At 40.5% G+C, this 26,473-nt stretch overlaps 1 protein-coding gene across 23 annotated transcripts in view; it reads left to right on the top strand.

Moving 5' to 3' along the window:
• The window catches only part of rims2a (regulating synaptic membrane exocytosis 2a), a 1,105,394-nt gene that overhangs the window by 248,121 nt on the left and 830,800 nt on the right, over positions 1 to 26,473 (top strand). For 6 of the 23 annotated variants that reach the window (XM_072262764.1, XM_072262846.1, XM_072262801.1 and 3 more), the window contains exons 2-3: positions 7,500 to 7,532; positions 7,930 to 8,016. The exons of 16 other annotated variants lie outside the window; for them this stretch is intronic. In XM_072262764.1, the coding sequence (XP_072118865.1) occupies positions 7,500 to 7,532; positions 7,930 to 8,016 (120 nt within the window). The remainder of the gene's footprint in view (positions 1 to 7,499; positions 7,533 to 7,929; positions 8,017 to 26,473) is intronic. One more of the 23 variants, XM_072262828.1, reaches the window with a different exon arrangement.

The following is a 26,473-nucleotide window of genomic DNA, read 5'->3' on the forward strand; positions in this document are numbered from 1 at the left end:
AACTACCAATGGTGGACTCCCAACAAAACGAACTACGCAACGACTGCAGTTTCCCCTTATATACCAGTTGGAACATGCCATAACGTTACATCACATCACCCCACTATCACAAGACAATTACATCATTCCAATGGCACGAGACCATTACATCATTCCAATAGCATAAGGCAATTACATCATATTCACGAGACACTCACGGGACAGGTAACAAGCCGACTATTGTTTTGTCTAGCTTTAAACCCACTTTCTAATTTACTGAATCAGACAAAAATTGGGTATCAAATCAGAGACTAGCAAGCAAACTTTACCTTGACATATGGATGATTTGAAATTATACATTAGTTCATCAGTAAAGCTAAAGCAATTAATTCAAATAGTAGGACTATTTTAAAAAGATATAAACATGAACTTTGGACTAGATAAGTACAGACCATTAAGGGCAGAAGGGTGCAATAGAGCTAGTAGAATATACAACAGAGCAGCAGGGTACAATACAACCGAGGGATGATTATGAAACATATAAATATCAACAAGCAAAGAAAATAGATCATAGTGTGATGAAGGGAAAACTTTTGACAGAATTTACTTCAAGGCTTAAGGAAATCAGCCAGACAGAGCTCAATAGTCAAAATATAGCAAAGGCAATAAATACTTTCACTATACAAATATTAAGATATTCTTTTGGCATAGTACTTTGGCCCAAAACCAATCTGGAAAATTTACAAAGCAAAGTAAGATTTGAAGTGACAAATTTTAGAAAACACTATGGACACTCAAAAGCATGTAGATAAACACTACATAGAACAGAAGGAAGAAGTGGAATAACAGACATAAAAAAATTACACATCAGTCAGATAAAACTTCTAAGGATCTCCAACGAAAACAGGATTCAGCACTCCACACGAGCATATGCACCACTAAATGTAAATGAAAGCACAACCCAGAAAAATGAAGAAATTATCACTATAGAAGAAAAAGTGAACCAATGGAAGAGCATGACCCTCCATGATCTGAGCAGACTAACTGTCGACAAGGAAGCGTCAAATGCCTGGATCAGGGTTGGAGATCTCTTCTCGGAATCAGAAAAGTTCCTTGTGGCAATACAGGACCAGGTGCTAACACAAAAAATGATCAAAAAAACATAATAAAAGACCAACAAATTCAAGACAATAAATGCAGAAAAATGCCAAGAAAAACCAGAAACAATCCAACACATTATAAGAACCTGCAGAAATTTAACTCAATCTATTCACTTTCACAGGCACAATCAAGTGGCAAATATGATTCATCAAAATCTTGCTTTAATATTCAAATTCATAGAAGACACTATACCTTACTAGAAATACAAGCCTAATCCAATTTTAAAGTCAGAGTCCGACAAATTATGTTACAACAGATCCATTATTACAGATAGGACAATCCATAATAACTGACCGGATATAATATTACCAGATAATCAAGCAAGGACAATTTACTTTAGATATAGGCATTCCAAACATACAGAAATCCTTAAGTGCAAAATGCCGGAAATATGCTGAATTAAAGAGGAAAGAGGAAATTGAAAGACTATGGGACATGAACAGGGTATACAATGTCCCAGTAGTAATATCTGCAACTGGTATCATCCCAAAGTCACTACACACTAGCAAAAAAACAATTAGCAATATTATGTAAATCTCCAGAAAGCCACAGTACTAAACACCACTAGAACTGTCTGAAAGTTCATCGCAATTGAGAAATAACTTTGCTTGCTCTGTCTGTATCTCAGCTTTTACTAGCTTGAGCTGAGAAAAAATAAAAATAATATTCATAATAACTTATTTATAGAGCAATTTTCATATCAACAACATAGTTTAAAGTGCTTTTCAGTGGGATAAAGTGCAAAAATAACTATAAAAGATGAAATAATGTCAGTTGAAATCAATGTTAAATAAATAGCTTTTGAGCTAGTAATTTAAAAGTGTCAACTGAGTCTGCATCCCTTGTAGTTTTAGCTATTGAATACTACAGTATAGAAGGGTAGTTAGAAAAAAGCTGACCTGCCAATTATCATTTTCATAAATTATCATATTATTTTTATTTTCCTGTAAATTCATACAAGGTGACATTATGTACTTTGAAAATAACTATACTTTGAACTTTGAACATTATACAAATCTTTCCCATTATTACTATCAGTAATAGTTTTTTTTCCTTTACATCTTTACCTCTCCCTCATCCACCAGGAGTTAGCAGTACATGAGATTGTCAAGCAATGCCACCAATATGATTAAATTTATGAATTGCGGGAATAGACTAGTAACAGTTGTTTGAAGGAAAATTGCTGTCAGGGTGGTTGGTGACTCTAAAGGAGGAGCTAGTGAGGGTTCAGACCAATATGTTCTTAATAAAATGAAAGTGCACTCCTTTCAATCTCAACTCAAGATACAGGGTTGGAAAAATCAATAACAGGAAATAATGGGAAAAAAGTGGCCAATATTATTGAAAACCTAAAGAAGGTGCAGGGATAAAGTAACAAAGAATTGTTTAAGAATACTCTGAGAAGGAACATCAGTGAGATGGCTGACATTCTTCATCAATGTTTGAAAGGAAAGAATGTTGTGTCAAACTAAAACTGAGTCACACTAAAGCTGTACCTTATTCACACAGAAAACCTTCTAGAAAGGGAGAATCTCAGTCACCTGACACAGTTTTCTATACACTTTAAATGTAAAAATAAAAAATTATTAACCACAGTGTCAGTGGATATAATCACCAACTCAGCTTCAACAATTTGAATATAGTCAGGTAACTTTGCAGAATTATACTTTTTACAATATAGAAAACAATATTTGCAATGGTTGTGCATCCAAACCTGCAAAACCACTTTGAATAGCCAATGGTGACATCTGTTCTGAAAGCCTCTAAACACTATCTACAAACACCATAAATATAACCCTTTTTTTACTGTCCTGAGGGACAGCTTCCTGGAATATACATCTAGCCAGAAAATAGAGACAAAACAGACCTGCCTGAGCTGCACATCAAGTGGCAGGAATATGCTTTTATACAAGAGATGGCCACTTAGCACCTGCATTGTTTCAATGAGACAGAATCAGAAAGCTCCATGTCCAATGATTGGTTTCACTAGCCACAAGCTATTAGTTGGAAGTTAAATTGTGAACACATTTTACTTTGTGAAGATTATTTTTCATATTAATTAATCAATAATTATGCTATCCATAATTTAATAACCAGAATAATCCTTAACAAGTGAGTCATAAAGCCAAGGTGATGTCCTCTTTAAATTCTACAAATGACGGCTTGAGTGTGGATGCAAAATGCACGTACAGTTCTGAATCAAGGTTTTGTAGACACTGATATGGAAATGAACATTAACAAGGTAGCATTTCTGGTATTACAGAGAAATCTGACCTTAAGAGAGTCAGGATCCTTAGAAATCCAAAGCTGACCTTAACTTTAAAAAAAAGGCCAGTGATATAGAGCATAGCTTCTGAATTTCAAGTTATCCTTGTTGGTTAAAATTATGGTGCCACAAGACTTGAAGACTGCTAATTTTATTATTTAGAAATGATTGGATAGTTCGAATAATTACAGTGCACTTAGTCTAACATTGATGGTGGATACATTAATTAGAAATAATTCTGAGGAACAGCATTATTCAGAATTCAGTAAGGTACAAATTATTCTAGAATGGACAGAAGCTTCTCTTAAAGGAAAGGTTAGGTTTATTTGTCACATGTACATGAAGCATAGAGTGAAAAGCATTGTTTGGATCAAATCATATCAGTGAGGATTATGTGGCTGCTCGCAAGTGCTATCACACTTCCAGTGCCAACATAGAATGCCCACGACTTTCTAATCCTTACCAATCCATACACCTTTCGAATGTGGGAGGAAACTGGAGAATGTGGAGGGAACCCTTGGGAGAATGTACAAACTCCTTGCAAGCAGTGATGGGAATGGAACCCCCATCTTACATTACAGCTGGCTCTTGTATGATGAACTATAGAATATATGGAAGAGATCCTACAAGTGTGGATGAGGGTAGTCCAAGCGATGTACACAGGGTATTACACAAAACTCAGATAGATTCTGAAAGTAAAATTCCATGGGAACCAAGGGATAGTATTCAGTTAGAATAACAGTTGACTCAATGGGAGAAAGAAAAGAGAATTGTGAATGGAAGTTTTGTTGAAAGGAAGGCTGCATGCTGTGTTGTTCCATGGGAATTAATGCTGGTCGCCTTGCTTTTTGTAAAACAGTTATTGACTTAAACCTACCTGGAATGATTGCGATTAGGAAGTATGCAAACTTATTGAAGTTGTCACTGTGATTGACTGTGAGGAAGAACGGTCTAGGCTGCAGGAAGTTATCAATGCATTAGCTAGATGCCCACAAAATTGTCAATAGGAAAGACATACAAGGCCAGGGACTAAATAAACAATATTGTAACTGGTGTTCCCAATGTGACCTTCTCTATGTTGATGATACCCATTGTAGGTTGAGGAACCATCTTGTCAAGCACCTTCACTCCATCCACAAAAATCAGGATTTCCTGGTGGCTAACCATTTTAATCCCATTCCCTATTCCCAGTCCCATTCTGACACGTTAGTCCATGGCCTCCTCTCCTGCCAAGATGAGGGTACTCTCAGGTAAGAGGAGCAACATCTCATATTCTGCCTGGCTAGCCTTCAACCTGACAGCCTGAATTTGATTTCCCTAACTTCCAACGATTTTTCTGGCTTCCCATTCCCTCATTTTCCATTCCCTCCTCTTGCTCCTCTCTTAACCCTTCGCTTCTCCTCACCTGTCTATCACCTGCCCCTCATCTTTCCTTTTTTCCCATGGTCCACTCATCTCTCCAATCATATCCCTTCTTCTCAACAGGTGGAAAGAAAGTAAACGTTTCAGGTTGAAGACCACTCTTCAGAATGAATCAGTCTTCAACCTGAAAAGTTAACTCTCTTTCTGTTTTCAGAGACTCTGCCCAACCTGTTGACCTGTTTCTGGAACTTTCTGTTTTTATTGAGCCCTTTCCCTTACGGCAGTGCGCTCAAGTGTACTTCCGATCAAGGTGGTGCCGAGTTGCAGTCTCCATCAAGAATTGGTTGTTTTTTAAGTTTGTAGGTCAGATTAGGGCTGAGGATAGGGTTGTGAGGAAGCTCTAGGGCAGATTAGGATTTAGGAGCAGGGATGTTAGAGTTTTGGGACAAGGATATGGAGGAGTTAGAGGTCAGGCCTCGGTTCTGCACTCTGAATTTGAAGTTCAGTGATGTGGATAGGTGATGAAGGACATCTCAGTCTAGGCTTCCACTCCGTGCTTGAAGTAACAAAGGAGTCCAGACCTCCATTATGCTCTTGGAGGCCAATGATGTGGACATTGCTGCTTTACCTCACTTTCGAAGGCTAGTAACATGGACTGATGATTAAACGCATCCATGGATGTCAGTGGGTCCCAGGGTCAGATGTCTGTGAGAGCAGACGGAATGAGGACCAATCAGTTGGCAAGCCTTGAGTTCGGCTCCTGTCATCAGATAGATCAGATGTTGATACTGAAGAACTTAACCCAAAGGTCGATCAGAGGTCCGGACGTTGAAGTCTGAAGCCCAATGGCTGAAGCCTGGAGGCTGGAGACTGGAGGCCTGGAGGCCGGTCTTGAGGTTGGAGGATTATCCATGTGTGGGGGTGGGTGAGAAGGCAGAAAGGGACTTGTTTTACTGTTGTTGTTTTATTGCTTGTTGTCTACTGTTTTGCTGTGTTCTGTGTTGTTCTGCCAAGCATTGTGGGCATGCTATGTCGGTGCTGGAATGAGTGGCAGCACTTGTGGGCTGCCCCCAGCACGTCCTTGTGTGTGTGTTGGTTGTTACCGCAAACAATGCATTTCACTGTGTTTCAATGTACACATGATAAATAAATTTTAATGTGAAGTGACAGAAGTTACAGTTGCAAAGTGACATTTAAATAAGCTGTGATTCCAATATCTGATTTTAAAGATTTTTAAGTAAGACTTAATTTGAGTCCAATACCAAAAAATAAACTTCATAATGTACGAGTAAGATATTGTTGAGGATTTAGGTTGTTTGATAACAGAATCAGTGACGAAGTGCTTCACTCACAAACGGTCAATTTTAGAATGAGTGATGTTTTAAGACCTATTTGTGTTACAAATAAAGGATTTTTAACCTATTTTATGATGCTGGATAGATATAGATTCCTTGGTGTTGAATATTCAAATATGATTGCGTGCACTAAACATGCAATGCATAGAACATGATCCTCCGCTTCTGAAAAGCAGCTTCATTGTGAATATCAAATAGCTCCTAACTCATAGACTTTATTCAGAAAATCTCTCATTATTTACTTAATTCTCTTCAGCAAGTGTTACTCTGGGCAGGGATGGTTCAGTGTGCACAAATATAACAAAACTTAAATTATGAAAAGATTTAATATAGACAGAAGGTCTAATAGATGCTTAGTAATCTGAATTTGTAAGTTGGTTTAGCTGTGAGTGGTTTTTGTTCTGTTTGGCAGTTTCATTTTAGTTTATCAAATGATGCCTCCCTCTACCTGCCAAAACTGTTATTGACTTTTCCATGGATATGAATAAACCCTGACTGTGTGTGTTTGGTGGGATACACCGTACTCAGAGACCATGAATTGATCCAGTCCCTCATGTCACTTACAGACTTTTGAGCTCAAGTGAAAACTTCCTCAATTGTCTTTGATAAGTGAAGATGCATGGATACAGTACCCAATTGTGACTGAAGTTGCAAATTGAAGTTGAACACAGGAAAAAGCAAAAGTTGAGCCCTTTTTTGACACAAGTTAAGAACTATCTTCTAAGACATCCGTCTGAAGCAGAAATTCCCAGTGGCCAAACATTTTACTTCTGATTCCCATTCCCGTTCTGACATGTCTGTTCATGGCCCCCTCTTGTGTCAAGATGAAGTCACCTCTAGGGTGGAGGAACAACACCTTATATTCCATTAGGGTAGCCTCCAATCTGATGGCATGAATATTGATTTCTCCTTCTGGTAAAAAAATACCTTCCTTCCCTTCTTCCATTCTCCACTCTGGCCCCTTACCTCTTCTCACCTGCTTGTCACCTCCCCCCTGGGTTCCCGCTTCCTTCCCTTTGTCCTATGGTCCACCCTCCTCTTCTATAAGATTCCTTCTTCTGCAGCCCGTTATCTGTCCAACCCACTTGGCTTCACCTATCACTTTTGAGCTATCCTCCATCCCCTCCAACACTGCCTTTTTATTCTAGCGTCTTCCCCCTTCTTTTTCAGTCCTGACGAAGAGTTTCAGCCTAAAACATTGACTGTTTATTCATTTCCATGGATGCTGCCTGACCTGCTGAGTTCCTCCAGCATTTTGTGTGTGTGGCTAAAACATTTGTTGTCATTGTATTTTCCTAAAACCATACCTTTATAGTTTTATTTAAAATTTTAATTTTTACTTGCTCCTGCATTGAGTTGTGGCACTTGTTTTTTAGGGTCAAAGAAGAACAAAAACCTCAACAGCCACAGTAAGTAATACTTTCCGAACGTAGTGGGCTTGGAAACTTTACCTTGCAGTGTTTTGTCCCTGTGCTTTCTGCACTTTCTGGGTGTTAGCTACTCTTGGCTGCAGCTGTAGTGCATCATTTTGCTTTCTGATTGGCTGTAGGAGAGCTACGTCAGCTTCTTACATCATCCACATCCAGAATAGTTGTAGCTTGTATTGCTCCTTGCATCTGGATTGGTTAAACATTAGCTGATATAACTTTGTCCTACATTGTTACTTGCTGGATCTGATTGCAACTACCATTTGCATTTGGCTGTGGCTTCTCTAACTTGCTGTGTTGTTTAGGTGCAAAAACACTGAGGCCAGCGATTAAGTGATTTGCTTCATTGTTCAGTCACATTATTTGCTTATTTAAACAGGTGGTTTCCCTTTAGTGGGATCACTGAACTGGTAAATAACGTTCTTCAGCCACAGCAAAAACAACAAAATGAGAAGGAACCCCAGGCGTAAGTAAGCTGCTGAATATAGTTTAACTTTCTCTCTCATAATGACAATGTGTGACACTGGAACATCATGCTTGGTCACATATGATTACTGAACTTTAATTTGATTCATTGCTGTGTATATTTGCGTAATTTGTTTTGTTTCCCTCTACATTTCAATGAACACTTATAAGTTTTTTTTAAAGTGGCATGTAATTAATAAAATCAACAATAGGAAAATAGTTACCCCGCTATCAGCCTACTACTTCTTAAATATTTTGCGATGTCATGAAACTATAGAACTGGATGTTAGCATTTTTATTGTATCTTTTGCTTTATGTAGACAGCTTGTTACTTTAGTAGGATTTTGCTGCAAGGCTGCTTTTTTTTCTAAATAAGAGAACCCAGAGAAAGCTGATTAATGAAGATTTTTTTTCCAGTCAGTGTTCAATACATTTATTGTACGTCACCCAGCTAATCAATTGAATTATTTTCTAAAAATGCACTAATGTAGCAATTCCAAGTTCTTGATTTGGAGTCTAACCCATATAAATCATTTATTTATTGTTTATGATTTATTTTGTTTATTGAGGAATAACCTCCTTCCAATCCTTTGAGTTGCACTGCCCAGCAATCCCCTAAATTAATCTGAGCCTAATCACAGGACAATTTACAATGGCCAATTCACCTACCAACTGGTGCATCTTTGGACTGCGGGAGGAAACTGGGGTACCCGTGGAAACCCACGCAGTCACAGAGAGAAGGTACAAACTCCTTAGAGGCAGCAGCAGGAATTGAACCCAGGTTGTCTGTACTGTAAAACATTGTGCTAACCACTATGCTACCATGCCACCCCTATCATCCATGCCACTCTCTGGTTTATAATGCCAAAAAATTCATCGAAATTTTTATATGTTTATCAGTGCTATAAAATTAACTTTAGATCAACTTATTTACGGTGAAAACTGCTTGGTCAAGTGACATTCTGCAATGTTTATTGTTGCGGTCACAAACCTATAACTGAAACACTCACTTGAAACACACATACTTGCATTCCATATCAAAATGAATGATGTTTTGTATCGGGTTGGTAAAGTAGAACCATATTACACTTGGATAGTTGCCATTTATCTGGTGATGAGCCTCAAACTGGAAATCTAAATTGATTTTATATACTAAGGAAGGAAGATTATTGTTGACTCAAGTAAGACATAGATGTGTGACTAGTTTAAAAAATAGTTGTCCACATTTGAAAAGAAAAAAAATGTCTGCACGTACAGCTTTAGCCTCATCCGTGGTACCTGTGTTTTGAGTTTGCTAATGCTAACAGGTATCTGTGCAGAAAGTGATTGCTGCTGCAAGGTAGGTCATTTCAAATGCTTTTTTTAACAATTGATTGTGTGGATTTTTAATTTTCTCTAATAATCTTTTGGTGTTTGTGTGAATTTATGTTGGGGTTTGTGTGTGCCTGGTAATCTGATTACGGACAATGCAGTGGATGTGAATAATCTGCTTTGTGCTAATTTATAGGGTCTGGGAGCGATAGGTTTTATACATTGAGTCTGTGCCTGACATATAAACAGAGCAATGAGAAAATTAATAGCATAGCATTCATCCATGCCTGTCTCATCGGAACTTGCAGCGTTCAGTAAGTAGATATGTTTCTGAGAAATCTGACGGGGGGTTTTGTAAATGGGAATATTTTCCCATTACTTTTCCCCTGAAGAAATTGGTACCTTGCTGGTAGTTTGTGGTAAATTTCTTAATCCAAATTATTCATCTTGTTTGTGTGCATGTAAATTCCTTAGTTGGTTGTGGGAGGCATCATAGTCAATACTATTCCTGTCCTCACGTTAGAATAACTGGTGATGGCCTGGGATTAGAGTAAGGAAACCAGTCTAAATGGTCCCTTGAGTTCCTGAAGTACTAGCACCCTAAGGAAATCAACTCAATCAACAGAGATGGCAGGTTAAAGTTTGGACCCTACTCTTTGATCCAGCAACTAACATAGATACCTTTTCGCAGCTGGGGTTTATGTATCTACAATCTGGTGAACGTTCAATGTTGTTTCAATTACTGTATCACTCATTAAAGACATTCTGTTTGATTGTATTAAGTCTTATCTCTCTTTCTCATCCTGCTCAATCTTCTTACAGCCTTTGACATGGTTAATTACACCATCTTGTGCTTCAGCTTCAACATCATCGTTCAGCTGTGTGAAAGCAGACTTGTCTGATTCCACCTCACCTGCCTGATTGTAGTCACACAATCATGTGGAATGATTTCTATTCCGCTGCTTGTTTTGTTACCTCTGAGTCCTCCCTAGGATCTAACCTCATTATTTCTCGTCAGGATTTTGTCCCTTCCTCTAACATTGTCAGGAAAGTCAGTATCAACATCTTACTGTGACACCTAGTCCTACGCCATTGTCAACCTCCTTGATTATTTCATTGTCCCTTGTCAGATTTCATGCCGACATCCACTGTGAATGATGTACATTTCTGATAAAGTATTGGGAAGAACAAAGCTTTTGTCTTCAGTCCCCATAACTACTATGTTCACTGGTCATCAACTCCATCCATCTCACTAGTAGCTGTCTGAAAGTGAATTAGAGGTTTTAGTACCTTGGCTCATGTTGTTTTTTCTGTAGAATTGTCTTGTCTGTCTGCTTTAGTTCATCAGACATATTAATATTCATACATTTTTACATCTGGACTTAATATTTTCAGTTCATCATTAAAGTGTCTCACTCTGAAACAAGATAAAGATGACCTCCTTGGAGTGACGGAAGATGAGAGGTGACCTGATAGAGGTGTAAAAGACGATGAGAGGCATTGATCGTGTGGATAGTAAGATGCTTTTTTCCAGGGCTGGAATGGCTGCCACAAGAGGGCACAGGTTTAAGGTGCTTGGGAGTAGGTACAGAGGAGATGTCATGGGTAAGTTTTTCAGAGAATGGTGAGAGCGTGGAATGAGCTACTGGTAATGGTGGTGGAGGTGGATACGATGGGGGTTTTTAAGAGACTTTTGGATAGGTACATGGAGCTTAGAAAGATAGAGGGCTATGAGTAACCATGGGTAATTTCTAAGGTAAGGATATTTTTGGCACAGTTTTTTGGGCCGAAGGGCCTGTATTGTACTGTAGGTTTTCAATGTTCTATGTTTCTATGACCTACAACTGTTTCTCATGCTCTACCCCCTACCATCCCATTCACTCACCATGCCAGTGTTTACTGTAATACATAGGCTCTTAATCAAGGAATAATTGTGCCCTGTTTATAAATCCTTTTATGACCTCACTGCCCTCTAACTCTGGAATCTCCTATAGCTCTAAAACCTCCTAGAAATCTTCACTGCACCAATTCTGATTGCTGCCTTTTCCCCGAATCTACAATTACTGGGCATTGTATTTAGCTCTGAAGTTTCCTCCTCAAACCAATTCTTTACAGTGCCAACAACCCGGATTCATTTCCCACCACTGTCTGTAAGAAATCTGTACGTTCTCCCTGTGACTACATGGGCTTTTGCCATGTGCTGCAGTTTCCTCTCACGCTCCAAAGATGTACCAGTTGATAGGTTAATTAGTCATTGTAAATTGCCCTGTGAATAGGTTAGGGCTAAATTTGTGGTTCACTGGGTGCCGTGGCTCTAACGGCTGGAAGGGGCTATTCCGCACTGTATCTCAATAAATAAATATCTAGCTTGCACATTTTTCTAAACAATCTAGAAAGTCTATTTTCAAAAGTTGCTAGGATTAACTAGTTTTGTTGCAAGATTAAAAAATAAGGACTGTGAAGTCAACAGAATAATTGTTGACGGTTTTGATCAAATCATCACGTACCCATAAGTTCCTCAGATCATTGATGGCAGTAATATAAAGCAGACAAAAACTTCCAGACGTTCAGTTTCAGGAACTTAACTTGCACGGTCAAAGAGGGCAATTTACATTAGTTTTCTGCCAATACGGAAACGTTACATTCAAAACTGAAAAGTACATTTATTGAGGCAAGGAACATTTTTATTTTAATAATCAGAAAATTAGAATTCAGATATGTTATTTGTCAGCAAGTTGTTAATCTATGCTTTTGTCAACTGAGATTCTTCACTGAGTACCCTCATCTTTCAAAGTTCATGGTTTACATTGTGTGATGTGCTCCCTCTGGTATTTGTATATTTTATGTGTCCCACAGGGAGGAAGTGAAGGCACATCAGCACGATCATTTAGTCAGATCACCAGAATTCATGATAAAATGTTCATTTTTGTTCTTCCGATTCTTCATGTTATTCTATTTAGATAGAAGAACATGTTAAAGCGTTGTAAAGTTAATTTTATATAGTGATGTAAGTTATTGATAGTTCTGCCCTAACAGTTGATCCTTTGCAGGCTTTATGTTCTGAAAAGTCACAGACATTTTAATTGATATTAAAACTAATAAATGATGAGCAAAGAAATATAGTAGTTGAAGGAAGTATCAATTCTGCTCAGTGTATAAAGAATATATTGTGATTCTGTAATCAGCTGTCTCCATGGGAATGCCATTTGAGGAAAGCACAAATGTGCCACCTTTGACTTTGCCCATTGAAAAAATTGCTTTGATGATCACAGGTTAAGGATGGTAACTTACTGAGATGGGTTCCCTATGAATATGATTCTTACTGGAGAATGAAATGAACCTCAATTCACTGTACTGTTTTATAAAACATTATTTACAGAATGTGGTGAGCACTATATTTACATTTTGTCAGAAATGTCCGATGTGTGAAGTCTTCTCATGTTGCTGGAAAGAATCACCAGTGTGAAAACAATTGCTCCACGTTTGGTATTTGGCATTCTATGAATCAGAATTGGGTTTATTATCGCTGACATACAGTATGTCATGAAATTTGTTTAGTTTTCTTGTTGTTAAGCTATTAGTCACATTTTGATAAAATGGACTATCAAGGAGGTCAAATATCGGTGTTGTGGGGAGACAGTTGAGGGCTTAAATTTAAGCCAATTGGGAAATGGATTAGTGGAGAACTGTTTTATATCTACAGAGTATGTGGGATGGAATGTTTGGCTGAGCATTCTGCCACTGACTTGGAAAATGCTCAGATATATTACAACTGGAAAGGTTGACAATAGTAAGTTTAGTATTCAGTTACTGGGCTGGACTTCTTGACTTTACAATTCAGACAACAAATCACATAGAAATGGATTTACAAGGGATAGGAGATGAGTGGGGTGGGGATATGACTCTACCAAAGGAGGTATAAGGCACTCCCTCCTCCACTAGTCTGCAGGTCACCCTTGGACAAGGTGTAACACCTGCTTTGCCCACCAATCAAGGTCATGTGAAGCCATGGAAGTAGGAGGTGGATGGTCGTATGAACAGCTGGTGCATGTCACATGTCCTGGTTATGTTACCACTGACACCAGGCAGATGACCTCTGCAGAGTATTGATAATGACTGTGGTCACCTGCCTTTTAAAGACACGACCCAGAAGACTTGAATCGAAAAATTTGCCAAGAACAATCATGGTTATGGAAAGACCATGATCATCCATATCATATGACATGGCATGTAATGAATGAATGAAAGAGATGAGCTCACAAGTTACATTTTCAGCAGGTGGATGCAAAATAAAAGATAATTTTCAGCAGTTGTCCGACTATTTCTGGAGAGCTACAATTGGAAAAATAAATTTACCTTTGTATTGAATGAAACACCTCCACAATTGTCATAGCTTCTCAACCCTGTACAAGGGTTGACAGGAATATAATGGGATACACTTCATTTGTTTCAATGAGTGGTACCGTGGCAACATCTACAAAATTTACACCATTGCATGAACTAAGGCATTGTCCTGATGAAGGGTTTTGGTCTGAAGCATCGTCTGTTTATTCCTCTCCGTGGATGCTGCCTGACCTGCTGAGTTCCTCAAGCATTTTGTGTGTGTTACTCTGGATTTCCAACACCTGCAGAATCTATTGTGTTTATATACTTCTTTTTCACATTTTTAGTAAAATAAGCCAGGATAGAAAGTCTTTTGATTTGTAATCTTCCTCTGTCCACAGGAATTCACCAAAGTTATTTCAAATGTGCCACATAATATTAGTGCTGTGGAGAAATTTTAATTTCTTAACTTTGAAACTTATCAAAATTTTCCATTGCTGTCAATCTGGAAATCCCTACCCAGTAGGAAATTGAAACTGAGGCTACAAAATTAATAATGGAAAACAAGTGCAGATTTTGCATCAGTCTTCACTGTAGCAAATACCAGAAGTTGGAAACTGGTAGGAAGAGTCACAGAATTTTTTTTATTTCCTGTGTCACAGGTCACAGAAAATCGGTACTATGGAAGTAGTAACAAATTGTTACTTAATTCTTAAAAGAAGTGTCAAGTGAAATAGTTGAACAGTTACTACCCCACAACCATCAGGCTCTTGAATAAAGTGAATAACTACACTCACTTGCCCATCCATTCAGATGTTCACACAACCAGTGATCTCACTTTAAGGGCTCTTTATCTTGTTGTCTTGATATTTATTGTTATTTATTGATATTTGCATTTGCAGAGATTGTTGTCTTCTGCATTCTGATTAATCTTGCATTGATCCTGTTATAGTTACTATTCTGTAGATTTACTGAGTAGGTTGCAGGAAAATGAATATGGTGACATATATGTACTCTGATAATAAAAATTAATGCTTTAGTTTTAATTATCTTAAGTTCTCTCTAACTAGGTAGATGTTTAAAAATAAAGGTTGCCCATTAAAGACATAAAGGAGGCATTTCTATTTTCTGTGTTTTGAGTTTTTTCAACTTTCCTAAAGGGTGGTAGAAGCAATCTGAATGTTTTTCAGGCAGAGGGAGGACACTTCAAAGCAATGTTAGGGATTGGTGGCAGTTTGCAGCAAAGATATGCAGTTGAGGTTACAATCAGATCAACCATGATTTTATTAAATGATACAGCCAGTGCAAAGGGCAGAGTGGCATATACCTCCTATCATGTTCTTGTGAATCATTACCACAAATTTTAGTACCTTGAGAAAATTGATAAAAGTTGGAAAAAAGTGGCCTTAATATTGTGCAGATCTGGAAATTTCTGACATGTAATGAACAGTATTACAGCAAATTTGTCAGCTCTACAAACCGGTGTTACACAGTATTTCTTAGTGTTTTTGAAAAGCAATGTCATAAGTAGGCAGTAAATATACATTTTACTTTAAAATTAAATCAAGATGAATTTAATAAACTAGCTTTTTATAAAAACTAATCTTCACTGACTTTTGCCTTGTTTCTGACACATGCTTCTTTCAATAAAGCATTTGCAACATATGTTAAAGGAACTATTTCCTTGCAGTTTTGAAGACTTAGTCTATTCTCTGAATGCACTATTGGCCTCTTACAACTTCTGCTTGGAAACAATCTCCTTGTTGTTAGAACAAGATAGCACAGGGAGCTCCGCCAGCGGGATGAGGGCTGCACCTGAACTGGAATGAACATGTCCCAGCAGAAAGGATTCATACTGACATGGCGGTGAAGAGGGTTTTAAAATAATTGACTAACTTTATTTATGAAGAAAATAGAAATACATTACTTAGTCTAAGATAAGAACAGAGGTGAATCTCCTGCAACAGGACAGGAATGTAGATGGATATCTAAATAATAGAGAAGATCTGCTTTGTTTTGCCAACTTGATCTTCTGTTTCTCATCTGAGATACTTGACTTGTTAAGGGATAATAGCAGATGTAAGCAAATCACTCTGAAATGGCCTTTGTGAAGGATCCCACACACCCTGGACTGTTTGTCCCACTCCCATCATGGAGGAGGCTACGCAATATCCATGCCTGGACTAGATTCAAAAACAGTTACTTTCCCCGAGCAGTAAGAGAAATTAATGACAGGAAAAACATGGTGAGACCAGGGATAATGTGTGTGGTTTTAGTTTAGTTTTTACTTTAAGTGAGACAGGGGCATATGACATGGTGGAGTAAAGACATATGCCATTCCTGTACTTCTTACATGTAATCCACAATAAATTAGCTAAATAAAGAATGCTTAATCAAACAATGTATTTACAAATATCACTCAAATATTACTGAAGTAATAAATATGCAACACAGTTTATCTATAAACTCCGACAGCATAGAGTACATGTCAACTCAAATACATAATGTATTGCTCTTTAGTCATCTTATATTTCTTGCTCTTGTGGGATAAAGTAATTCCTGACAAAGTGAGTCACTCTGTTTGGCATCTAAGAGTAGTGGCTGTGAAACAATCTCAGAATCTGAGGCCTCCATGGTGGTTGTAGGAGTTGACTCTGGGACTGCAGGAAGTGGTTCTGGCAGCTCTGGCCAGCTTTCTTCTCTAACAATTGACTCTGCTGTCTTCAACTGCTCATTGTTTCGTCTCCACATGACATCAGACACAGTCTCCACTGTGTAGGAGAGTGGCCCAGTTCTGTCTGTAATCTTTAGAAGAACCCACTTTTGATCATCTCTGTGGTCCCTCACCAAGACTGTTTGTCCAGGAATGAAACATCAAAACTCCTTGTTCAAGGAGCCCTCAATTTGTCTCAGCTGTTTCTCCTTCAAAGGTTGGTTTTGAGGAGATTCAAGCTTGGCAAGCTTGGACTCGAGGGACAGTCCAGTAACAGTATAGCTTGTAAGTTGTTGGTTGTAGAGTGTGTTGCATTGTGATATGCAAGGAGGAAACTGGCGAGCTTCTGATTCAGTGTCAGTGTAGTGTGTTCTGTTGACATTGCTCGCAGTGTGTTCCTTAGACTCTGCCTAGCAATTTGTAGCTGGGTGGTATGGTACAGATCTATATAGAAACATAGAAAACCTACAGCACAATACAGGCCCTTCGGCCCACAAAGTTGTGCCGAACATGTCCCTACCTTAGAAATTACTAGGCTTATCCATAGCCCTCTATTTTTCTAAACTCCATGTACCTATCCAAAAGTCTCTTAAAATATGTCTTATTCCATGAACTTTCAGGAGTGACTGAAACTGTTCCACAGCAAGCTGTGGTCCATTGTCACTGTCTAAGTGTTCTGAAACAGCAGTCCTTGAGAAGAGACTTCTCAACACGTCAAAAGTGTGTGAGGCTCTAGTGGAAGCTGTTGGGAGCACCCCCTGGCCACTTTGTAGCTGCATCCACTACTGTCAAGAAATTTGGGCCGATGAATGGTCCTGCAAAATCCACATTAGTGCTCCAACAGGTCATTGTCTGGGATGCTCTTGGTATCTTCTGGACATCTTGGCATCCCAAACAGTGCATGGCAAGCTGCTCGATCTGCTGATTAATCCCAGACCACCAAAAAAAGCTTTGAGCCGACTTTTTCATTTTGATCATGCCTAGTTGATTGGCAGGTAGCTCCTCCAACACTTTGGCTCTCAGAATGGATTGTATAATAACACTCAATCCCTACATTAGGTAGCTCCTATTAAAGGCAAGTTCATCCCAGTGCTGGTAAAAATGGGGTAACTGAAGTTTCTACTGCACATTCCAGCCATTTTGGGTTGCCCTGTAGTCCTCAGACAGTGTGGGGTCTTTCGCGGTTTCCCTTTTGATTATCTTTGCCATGATGACTTCTGATTTGTGTTTAAAAGAATATGTCAGAAAGAGTGTCCTTTTTGTAAATTTTTCAGGTATTTCCTTTTCCAAAGGTAAAGGAGCAATGTATCTGCATTTCCATGTCCACTAGAATTTGTTCTTGAAATTGTGTCCTCCAAGAAACAGAGCCCATCTCTGCATTTAGGCTGCTGTTGTTAGTGGAACTTCCTTCTGTGGATTGAAAATGGACACTAGTGGTTGATGATCAGTAACAACGGCAAACTCTCTCCCGCTCTCCCATGCAAGTACTGGTTAAAACGTTTTACATCCCAAATCAGATTCAAGGCGTCTCTGTCAATCTGTGTGTAATTTTTCTCTGCAGTGGTAGGGGAACATGATGCAAATGCTATAGGGCATTCACTTCCATCACTCATATCATGAGACTTGACTACACTGAAGGCGAGGCATCACAGGCAAGCTTCACTGGACAATGTGGATCATAATGTGTGAATATAGTGTCAGCTGTTACCATTTCCTTTGCCTTTTGGAAAGCCACCTGAAATTGCTTTGTCCATTGCTATTTCTTCCCGGTCTGTAGTAAGGAGTTCCAGTGGTGGAGAATAGTAGTTGGATTTGGCAGGAACATATTATAGTAATTGAGAAATCCTAAAAAATGGATTGCAACTGTGACATGTCCTTGGGCCATCCACCACTGTTTGAATTCTCTCAGCAATACTAGTGCGTCAATGGTGTGACCACAGTAAGTGAATACTTGGTTTACAGAATTCACACTCCTTGCATCGTGCTCCAAGCCCGGAACTCCTTATCTTTTTAACACTGACTTGCGATTTTGGAGATGTCCCTTGTCATCTTTATCAGTAACAATGATGTCATCCAAGTAACACTGAGTACCTGGGCAGCATTGCAGCGCCTTCTGCAGATGCTAGTCCAAAAACAAGCCTACTATAGTGATAACGCCCTTTGTGAGTGTTTATGGTGAGAAACACTTCAGACTCTTCTTCAAAGTTCAAAGTTCAAATTATATTTATTATCAAGATATGTATGCATTATACAACCTTGAGATTCGTCTCCTAACAGGCAGCCACAAAACATCTTCATCTGTAGATGGTAGGCCTCAGATAATTTCATTTTGCTGAAGGGTTTTCCTCCAGAAATGTTTGCAAAGATGTTCCCTATCCTGGGCAGAGGATATTGAGCTACTTTCAGTACTGGGCTGATGGTGACCTTTAAATCACCACAGAGCTGAGAAAATCTGCAGATGCTGGAAGTACAAAGCAACACATGCAAAATGCTGGAGGAACTCAGCAGGACAGGCAGCATCTGTGGAAAAAAGGAAACAGTTGATGTTTTGGGCCAAGACCCTTCATCGGGACTGGAAAGGGAGGGGAGAAGTCAGAATTAGTGTTAGGGTTAGGGTTAGGATTAAGATAAGTTACTCTGACTTCTTCCCTTCCTTTCTCGTCCTGGTGAAGGGTCTCGGCCCAAAGCTTCAACTGCTTACTCTTTTCCACATCTGCTGCCTGGTCTGCTGAGTTCTTCCATCATTTTGTGTGTGTGTTGCTCCTGACAGATCCATTCGTCTTGGCTACTGGGACCACTGGTGTTGCCCATGGGCTCTACTCTGCCTTGAAAAGAATTCCTTCAGCCTCCTTGCAATTTAGCTCACTGGCTACCTTATCACGGATGGTATAAGGAAACAGAGGGGCTTTGTAAAACTTAGGTGTGGTGTTTTCATTCCACACTATTTTACCCCTGACATGTTTGAGTTTTCCAATGCCATCCTTGAACACTGCTGTGGCATCATCCAGTACCTTTCTTAATTCACTTTCAGTTGATGCTATTACAGGGATGTGGCATGCAAATGGTAGATGGATCTCCAATCAAGTTGTAGTCTAGTCACTCATGCCACCACAGTACTGGCCCTCCTGTTTTTACCACATACAAACCCAATGTGGCTTTTTTGTTATATTTCACTGTTAAAAATGTCATTCCCACAGGAGTTATCTTTTCTCCGGTATATGTTCTAACTGGATATCTGCAGGCTCATAAACACAAAATAATCTGCAGATGCTGGTGTCAAAGCAACACTCACAACATGCTGGAGGAACTCAGCGGGTCAGGCAGCATCTGCAGGCTTCAGTTTTTTATCTTTCAAACGCTGCTCAAACTCATTTTGTGAAATGAGTGAACCAGCCGAGCCAGTGTCCAATTCCATTTCAATTAATTTGCCATTCACTTCCGGTGTAAGCCATATTACTTGTCTGTTGTTAGTTAACACATTGTAAATCTCAAGGCTAAACAGTACTGTAAATTCTCATCATTATCAGATTTTTCATCAAAAGCATGCAGATTAGTGCTCCTTTTGAAACTGCAGCTTAATGTTTTATCAATTATTTACCATTTATCTTTGTCTGTTCAACATGCTCTTTGTATGTGTCCTACTTTGTGCCATCTTTCACATTTGGAGGAAGAAATTAAGCATAGATAATTTTGTAAGTTTGCATTTGGCTAAAGCATGATCATGATGACGTTATTCATGTTGGTGGGCTATTATTTGCTAATGTTATAAATATGATTGTTCATTTGGGGATTCTTTCTGATAAACGACTTTCTAGATGCAGAGCCAAATCTAGTCCAATAATCTTTCTGTGTCTCTGATACTTAGTCCTCTTATTAATTCAGTTAATATATATCTGAATTTCAAAGCCCAACATATTGGAGAAACTACCTTGGATTTCCTTTTAAATGCTTGAGGGCAATTTCTATATTGTATATTTAATTAAAAATCATAGCCCTTATTGAGATATCAAATAATTTAGAAACATGTTGGATTATTTTTGTTCCTACTTTACTATTGGCTGTATCATGCCTTGGTTTGCTCAAGACAGTGAATGGCAGTATATAACTGTTGTGCTGCTCACTTCATAAACCCTCCTTGTTGCTTGTATTCTCAATGAAATTAATCCTTTGCTCCTGTGGCACCTCCTCAAGTCTGCTTTGTTGGTTGTGCAGTGGAATGGCTCGAAATTCGTCAGTGAACATAAAACATAGAATAGTACAGCACAGTACAGGCCATTCGGCCCACAATGTTGTGCTGACCCTCAAACCCTGCTTCCCATATAAGCCCCCACCTTAGATTCCTCCATATACCTGTCTAGTAGTTTCTTAAACTTCACTAGTGTATCTGCCTCCACCACTGACTCAGGCAGTGCATTCCACGCACTAACCACTCTCTGAGTGAAAAACCTTCCTCTAATATCCCCCTTGAACTTCCCACTCCTTACCTTAAAGCCATGTCCTCTTGTATTGAGCAGTGGTGCCCTGGGGAAGAGGCGCTGGCTATCCACTCTATCTATTCCTCTTATTATCTTGTACACCTCTATCATTGTCTCCTCTCATCGTCCTTCTCTCCAAACAGTAAAGCCCTAGCTCCCTTAATCTCTAATCATAATGCATACTTTCTAAACCAGGCAGCATCCTGGTAAATCTCCTCTGTACCCTTTCCAATGCTTCCACATCCTTCCTATAGTGAGGTGACCAGAACTGGACACAATACTCCAAGTGTGGCCTAACCAGAGTTTTATAGAGCTGCATCCTTACATCGTGACTCTTAAACTCTATCCCTCGACTTATGAAAGCTAACACCCCATAAGCTTTCTTAACTACCCTATCCACCTGTGAGGCAACTCAGTGATCAGGCTATTACCCCATTCTGGCCATGGGATGAATGTCTTGAGTCACTCCACACGAGGATAGGGATGCGGTAGGGGGACAAAGAAAATCTTCAGTTTCTAGCACTGAGATCAGATTCCCTGGTTACCATCACCTCTCTGCAGAGGTGTCAAGTAGATGTACCCTGGAACAGTCATTTTCTTGAACATTTTCCCTCATCTACAGTGTTAAGACACACTGGTTCACTGTAATAGTCTCTGTTCATTCTGGATTCTAATTTTGACTTCAATTCTTTGTTTCATAGTAGCATTTTGAAACCTTTGTGGGTATGTAATGCATTATGTAGGTGAAAGCAGTACCTTTAAAATTAAGCAGAGAAATTGTCTTGAAACATACAGATAGAACCCCATACAAAGGGTATCGGGAATAGGCAGGGGAGTTGGGATGACTGGAAGAATTGGATCAGCCATGATTGAATGGCAGAGCAGACTCAATGGGCCGAATGGCCTACTTCTGTTCCTATATCTTACGGTCTTATGGAGCCCTAAAGAAGATCATAATTATACTCTCTGAATAAGGATAAATGAATTTCTGTCATGTGGTCTTCCTTTTGAAGCATTTGGTGAATTTGTTATTTAACTGTTTATGTATAAATGCAAGTGCGTCATGTTATTTGTAACATTGCAACTTAAGGAATTAAAATACTCAGGATGCAAATCAAGCAACGTGAAAGAATTGAAGATAACAATCTTAAAACAGGATTTAATTTAAATGCATTTCTTCTATTAGATTCCATGGAAATTCCAGAAGATGCACAGGAGTCATTATTGCCCTTTTCCTTTTATGCAGAATTCCTAGATTCATAGGCATTTCTTCAGTGTCCTGAACCAATTCATCATCTGTATGAAGTCTTGCAAAAATGAAAGGTAGTGTAGCGGTTAGCGTATTGCACCACTAGCGATCACCAACCAGGGTTCAATTCCCGCCACTGCCTGTAAGGAGTTTGTACATTTTCCCTGTGACCATAGCAGAGTTTCCCCCAAGTGCTCTAGTTTCATCTCATATTCTAAAGACATTCAGCTAGGGTTAGTGAGTTTTGGACATGGCATGTTGGCACCAGAAACACAGTAGTACTTGTGCACAGCCCAGCATAATCCTTACTGATTGGATTTGACACACTGATGCAGTTAATTGTATGTTTTGATGTTCGTGTGACTAAATAAAGCTAATCTTATAATATGGTAGTTGTATCAATGGTTAAACTTGATAATCAAAATGCCCCTAAGCTGAAATATAACTTTCCTCTTGGTGACATTATGCATCAGAAGGGGAGAGTCATATCTGGGGCAAACATGTAATTTCTCTCACTAGAGTTCATTTTGTGGATAGCTGATTTTAAAAAATGTTGAAAAGCTATCAAGCTATTAATAGAGTACATAAGTGTGTAAAGAGCGTGTAATTCAGTTTGGGGAAAACTGCAGGGTATTAAACATTAACTTGGATAAACTCTCTGTTTAACTGATATAGCTAAATAAGCTAATTTTGAATTGTAATAAAGCCAAATTAAGGACTCATCCTAATTGTTCCAGTCAATAAAATGCCTCTCTGGGATATTTTAAAGCTATTTTTCAAAAGTATGCTGCCAGCGGGAAGCTTTCTTTGACAGCCATGGATTTCCATCCAAATTCTGTAACGACTTGTACTATACAAACCCTTCTGTGTGGATCCTAAAGGAAGATTCCTGCATTTGAATGATCTCTCTCTCCCTCGATGATGTTGGAGGATGGAGCTGGAGCAAGGTTTAACTGACGCAGTTTGTGGTTTAGACTCTGTAGTTCACATTATGATGTGTTTCTGCTTTCTGGTCACTCCTTTTATTGTGGCTATTTTGAATCGGGACGGCCTGCAGATAATGAACACTGAGCTGAACTGAACATGGATACTTGATTTTGTGTTTGTATTGAGTTTTTTTGCCTTTTTTTGTTGCTATTTGCACAATTTGTTTTTTTTTTTGCACATGGGGGGTGGGGGATTGATGTTTTTTCCTGAACAGGTTCCATGATTTTTAAGACTTTGTGTGTCAATGCAAGGAGCATTCGTAATAAGGTGGATGAATTGAAAGTGCAGATTGTTATTAATGATTATGATATAGTTGGGATCACAGAGACATGGCTCCAGGGTGACCAAGGATGGGAGCTCAACGTTCAGGGATATTCAATATTCAGGAGGAATAGACATGAAGGAAGGGGAGGTGGGGTGGCGTTGCTGGTTAAAGAAGAGATTAACGCAATAGAAAGGAAGGACATAAGCCGGGAAGATGTGGAATCGATATGGGTAGAGCTGCGTAACACTAAGGGGCAGAAGACGCTGGTGGAAGTTGTGTACAGGCCGCCTAACAGTAGTAGTGAGGTCGGAGATGGTATTAAACAGGAAATTAGAAATGTGTGCAATAAAGGAACAGCAGTTATAATGGGTGACTTCAATCTACATGTAGGTTGGGTGAACCAAATTGGTAAAGGTGCTGAGGAAGAGGATTTCTTGGAATGTATGCGGGATGGTTTTTTGAACCAACATGTCGAGGAACCAACTAGAGAGCAGGCTATTCTCTTCATGTGCTGACCAATCAAGAATCCATCAACTTCTGCCTTAAATATACGTAAAGACTTGGCCTCCACAGCAGCCTGTGGCAACAAATTCCATAGATTCACCAGTCTCTGGCTAAAGAAATTCCTCCTCATCTCCGTTCTAAAAGATCTCCCATCTACTCTGAGCCTGTGCCCTCTGGTCCCAGACTCTCCCAGCATAGGACACATCCTCTCCACATCCCGTCTAATGAGGCCTTTCAACATTCAACAGGTTTCAATTAGGTCATCCCTCATTCTTCTGAATTCCAGTGAATACAGGCCCAGAGCCATCAAGCACTCTTCATATGACAAGCCTTTCAATCCTGGAATCATTTTTGTGAACTTCCTTTGAACCCTCCGAGTGTCAGCACATCCTTTCTAAGGTAAGTCCCAAAACTGCTCACAATGCTCCAAGTGAGGCCTCAGCATTATATCCTTGCTTTTATATTCTAGTCCTCTTGACATATAATGTAAAAAGAACATGGCTCTCTGTGGGGAAGATGAATCTGAAGATTGTATACTTCATGCACACTGTGGCGTTCCAGGGGCGTGGTTAACAGTTTACCCCAGCACTCCTAGTGCCTAGTGCTCCTTATTGTTCATGTTTTAAAATGCGTTTGGGCAATTTTGGTGAGGTAATCATTTATTGTTACATTTTAGCTCGTGTCATATTGTTATTCGTTTGTGTGTTTGAGGGTCCCCCTGACTGTAACTGGGGTGTGTAATAATCTGTATGTGGCTGAGTTGTTCTCTCCCAGGTCTGTTAATGTGCTTGTCGCAATAAAAACAGCAGTGGAGATAAGCAAGCTTTTCTCGTCTGTCATCATGGACTGAATGCTCACCATGTTATCGTCAGGAGTGGGATTAGAAATTGACGGTGAAATTGAATAACTACGAAATCGGATGGAGCGTCTTAAGATCCAGGGAATAAGTTGAGGGACCCTCTGCATCCTCGGGCTAGACTCCCAAAGACGGATCTTTGATCCGAAGGGAGAACTGGGAACCGAGCATTGGGCCCTCCCAGGGAAGCGTACCCAGGCTCCCCTTCATATGGGAGCATATCACCCGCCGTGTGGCTTGCGCCGGGGAACTCAAGACGCTTCAGCCGTGGGAGGACGGGCAACATGGCAGACTCCTCCAACACCATTAGGGAAAGAGGAAGACCAATGGGCCCCATCAATTAACACCACAGGGTCCATCCTGAAGCTCCCCAGATATGACAGTACCAGCCACCTGGAGCCTTACCTGGCGCAACCCAAACTTGCTGCATGGCACAGTGGGTGGAGCCCCACCGAGATGGGGGTGAACCTTGCCCTGGCGCTGGAGGGAGATGCCCTGTGGGCCCTCCTTGATGAAACCCCGGCTGAGCAGCATGACCACGTGGCCCTTGTAGTGGCGCTGGAGTGGAATTTCGACCTGAGGCCGTTGGAGGAAGCTGTGAGGGAAGAGCTAGGCAGCAGGCAGCACTGTATGGGAGAAAGCCTGGGGACGCCCGTGGTAGATCTCTGCCACTGTGCTCGGCGTGGCTACCCCAAGATCCCTCCCGTGGCCCAGGAGGAGCTTGTCCTCCACGCCTTTGTAAAGTTGCTGATGCTGGAGCATCCTCGGCAGCGCATTCGGCTGAAATCATCATCATTGCTGGCTGAGGTGTTGGCAGAGGCAGACAGGCAGAAGTAATTTTAGTCCCCCACAGGCTTGTGACACTGAAGCGGAGGAGAAAACGGACAAAGAGGAGCCCGTGAGACAGGTCCAGCCAGGGTCGCACCGGCTCCACCGTGTGCCACGGAATGATCTCTGCTACCAGTGTGGGAGTGCCCCGCTCCAGTGCCATGCCACAGCACAGCGGGTGGCATCATGAGGGAAGCACCACCCAAGACCTCCAGCACAATCCCTCCATTGCTGCCCCTTCAGGTAGGCCGTTTGAGTGAAGAGCAAGGCTTACACGTAGACTGCGTGGGCATCAGATGCCGTGCGTTGGTGGACACAGGGTCAACCATTGCTACCATCCGACCTGGTGTTCTCTCCAATACGGACCACCCACCCCCGCCTGGGTGGACAACAATGGTGGTCCAGCTGGCTATGGACACCAGCGACTGTGCAGCGACGCAAGGGAAGAGGAGGCTGTGCATCGCAGTGGGGAAAAGCAGAGCGCAGCACGAGGTGTGGCTAGCCAACATTGGGGAGTCCTGCATCATCGGCCTGGACCTGCTGTCTCGCTGGAGGCCCATGTGGATGTGTTGGGGTCAACACTCTACCTCGGTGCTAAAGCCGTGGCTCTCCGGCAGGGCAGCTCCAGGAGGCGGTCCCAGTGGGAGCAGCAGCCACCACCATCAGTCTCACAATGCAGCTCATCGTGCCCATGGCATCAGCAACTACACTGGCACAGCGCGATGACATCAGCAGCACTACTATGGCATCCTCCAGTGAGACCGTCCAGGCGGTGCGAGATCGGGGCAGTGGAACAGTGAGGGTCTGGATCAGGACAGGATCAGCGAGGGTCTGGATCAGGACGGGATCAGCAAGGGTTTGGAACAGCAAGGGTTTGGATCAGGACGGGATCAGCGAGGGTTTGGAACAGCAAGGGTCTGGATCAGGATGGGATCAGCGAGGGTTTG

Source organism: Mobula birostris, chromosome 1 (genome assembly GCF_030028105.1).
Source record: "Mobula birostris isolate sMobBir1 chromosome 1, sMobBir1.hap1, whole genome shotgun sequence".
NCBI lineage: Eukaryota > Metazoa > Chordata > Chondrichthyes > Myliobatiformes > Myliobatidae > Mobula > Mobula birostris.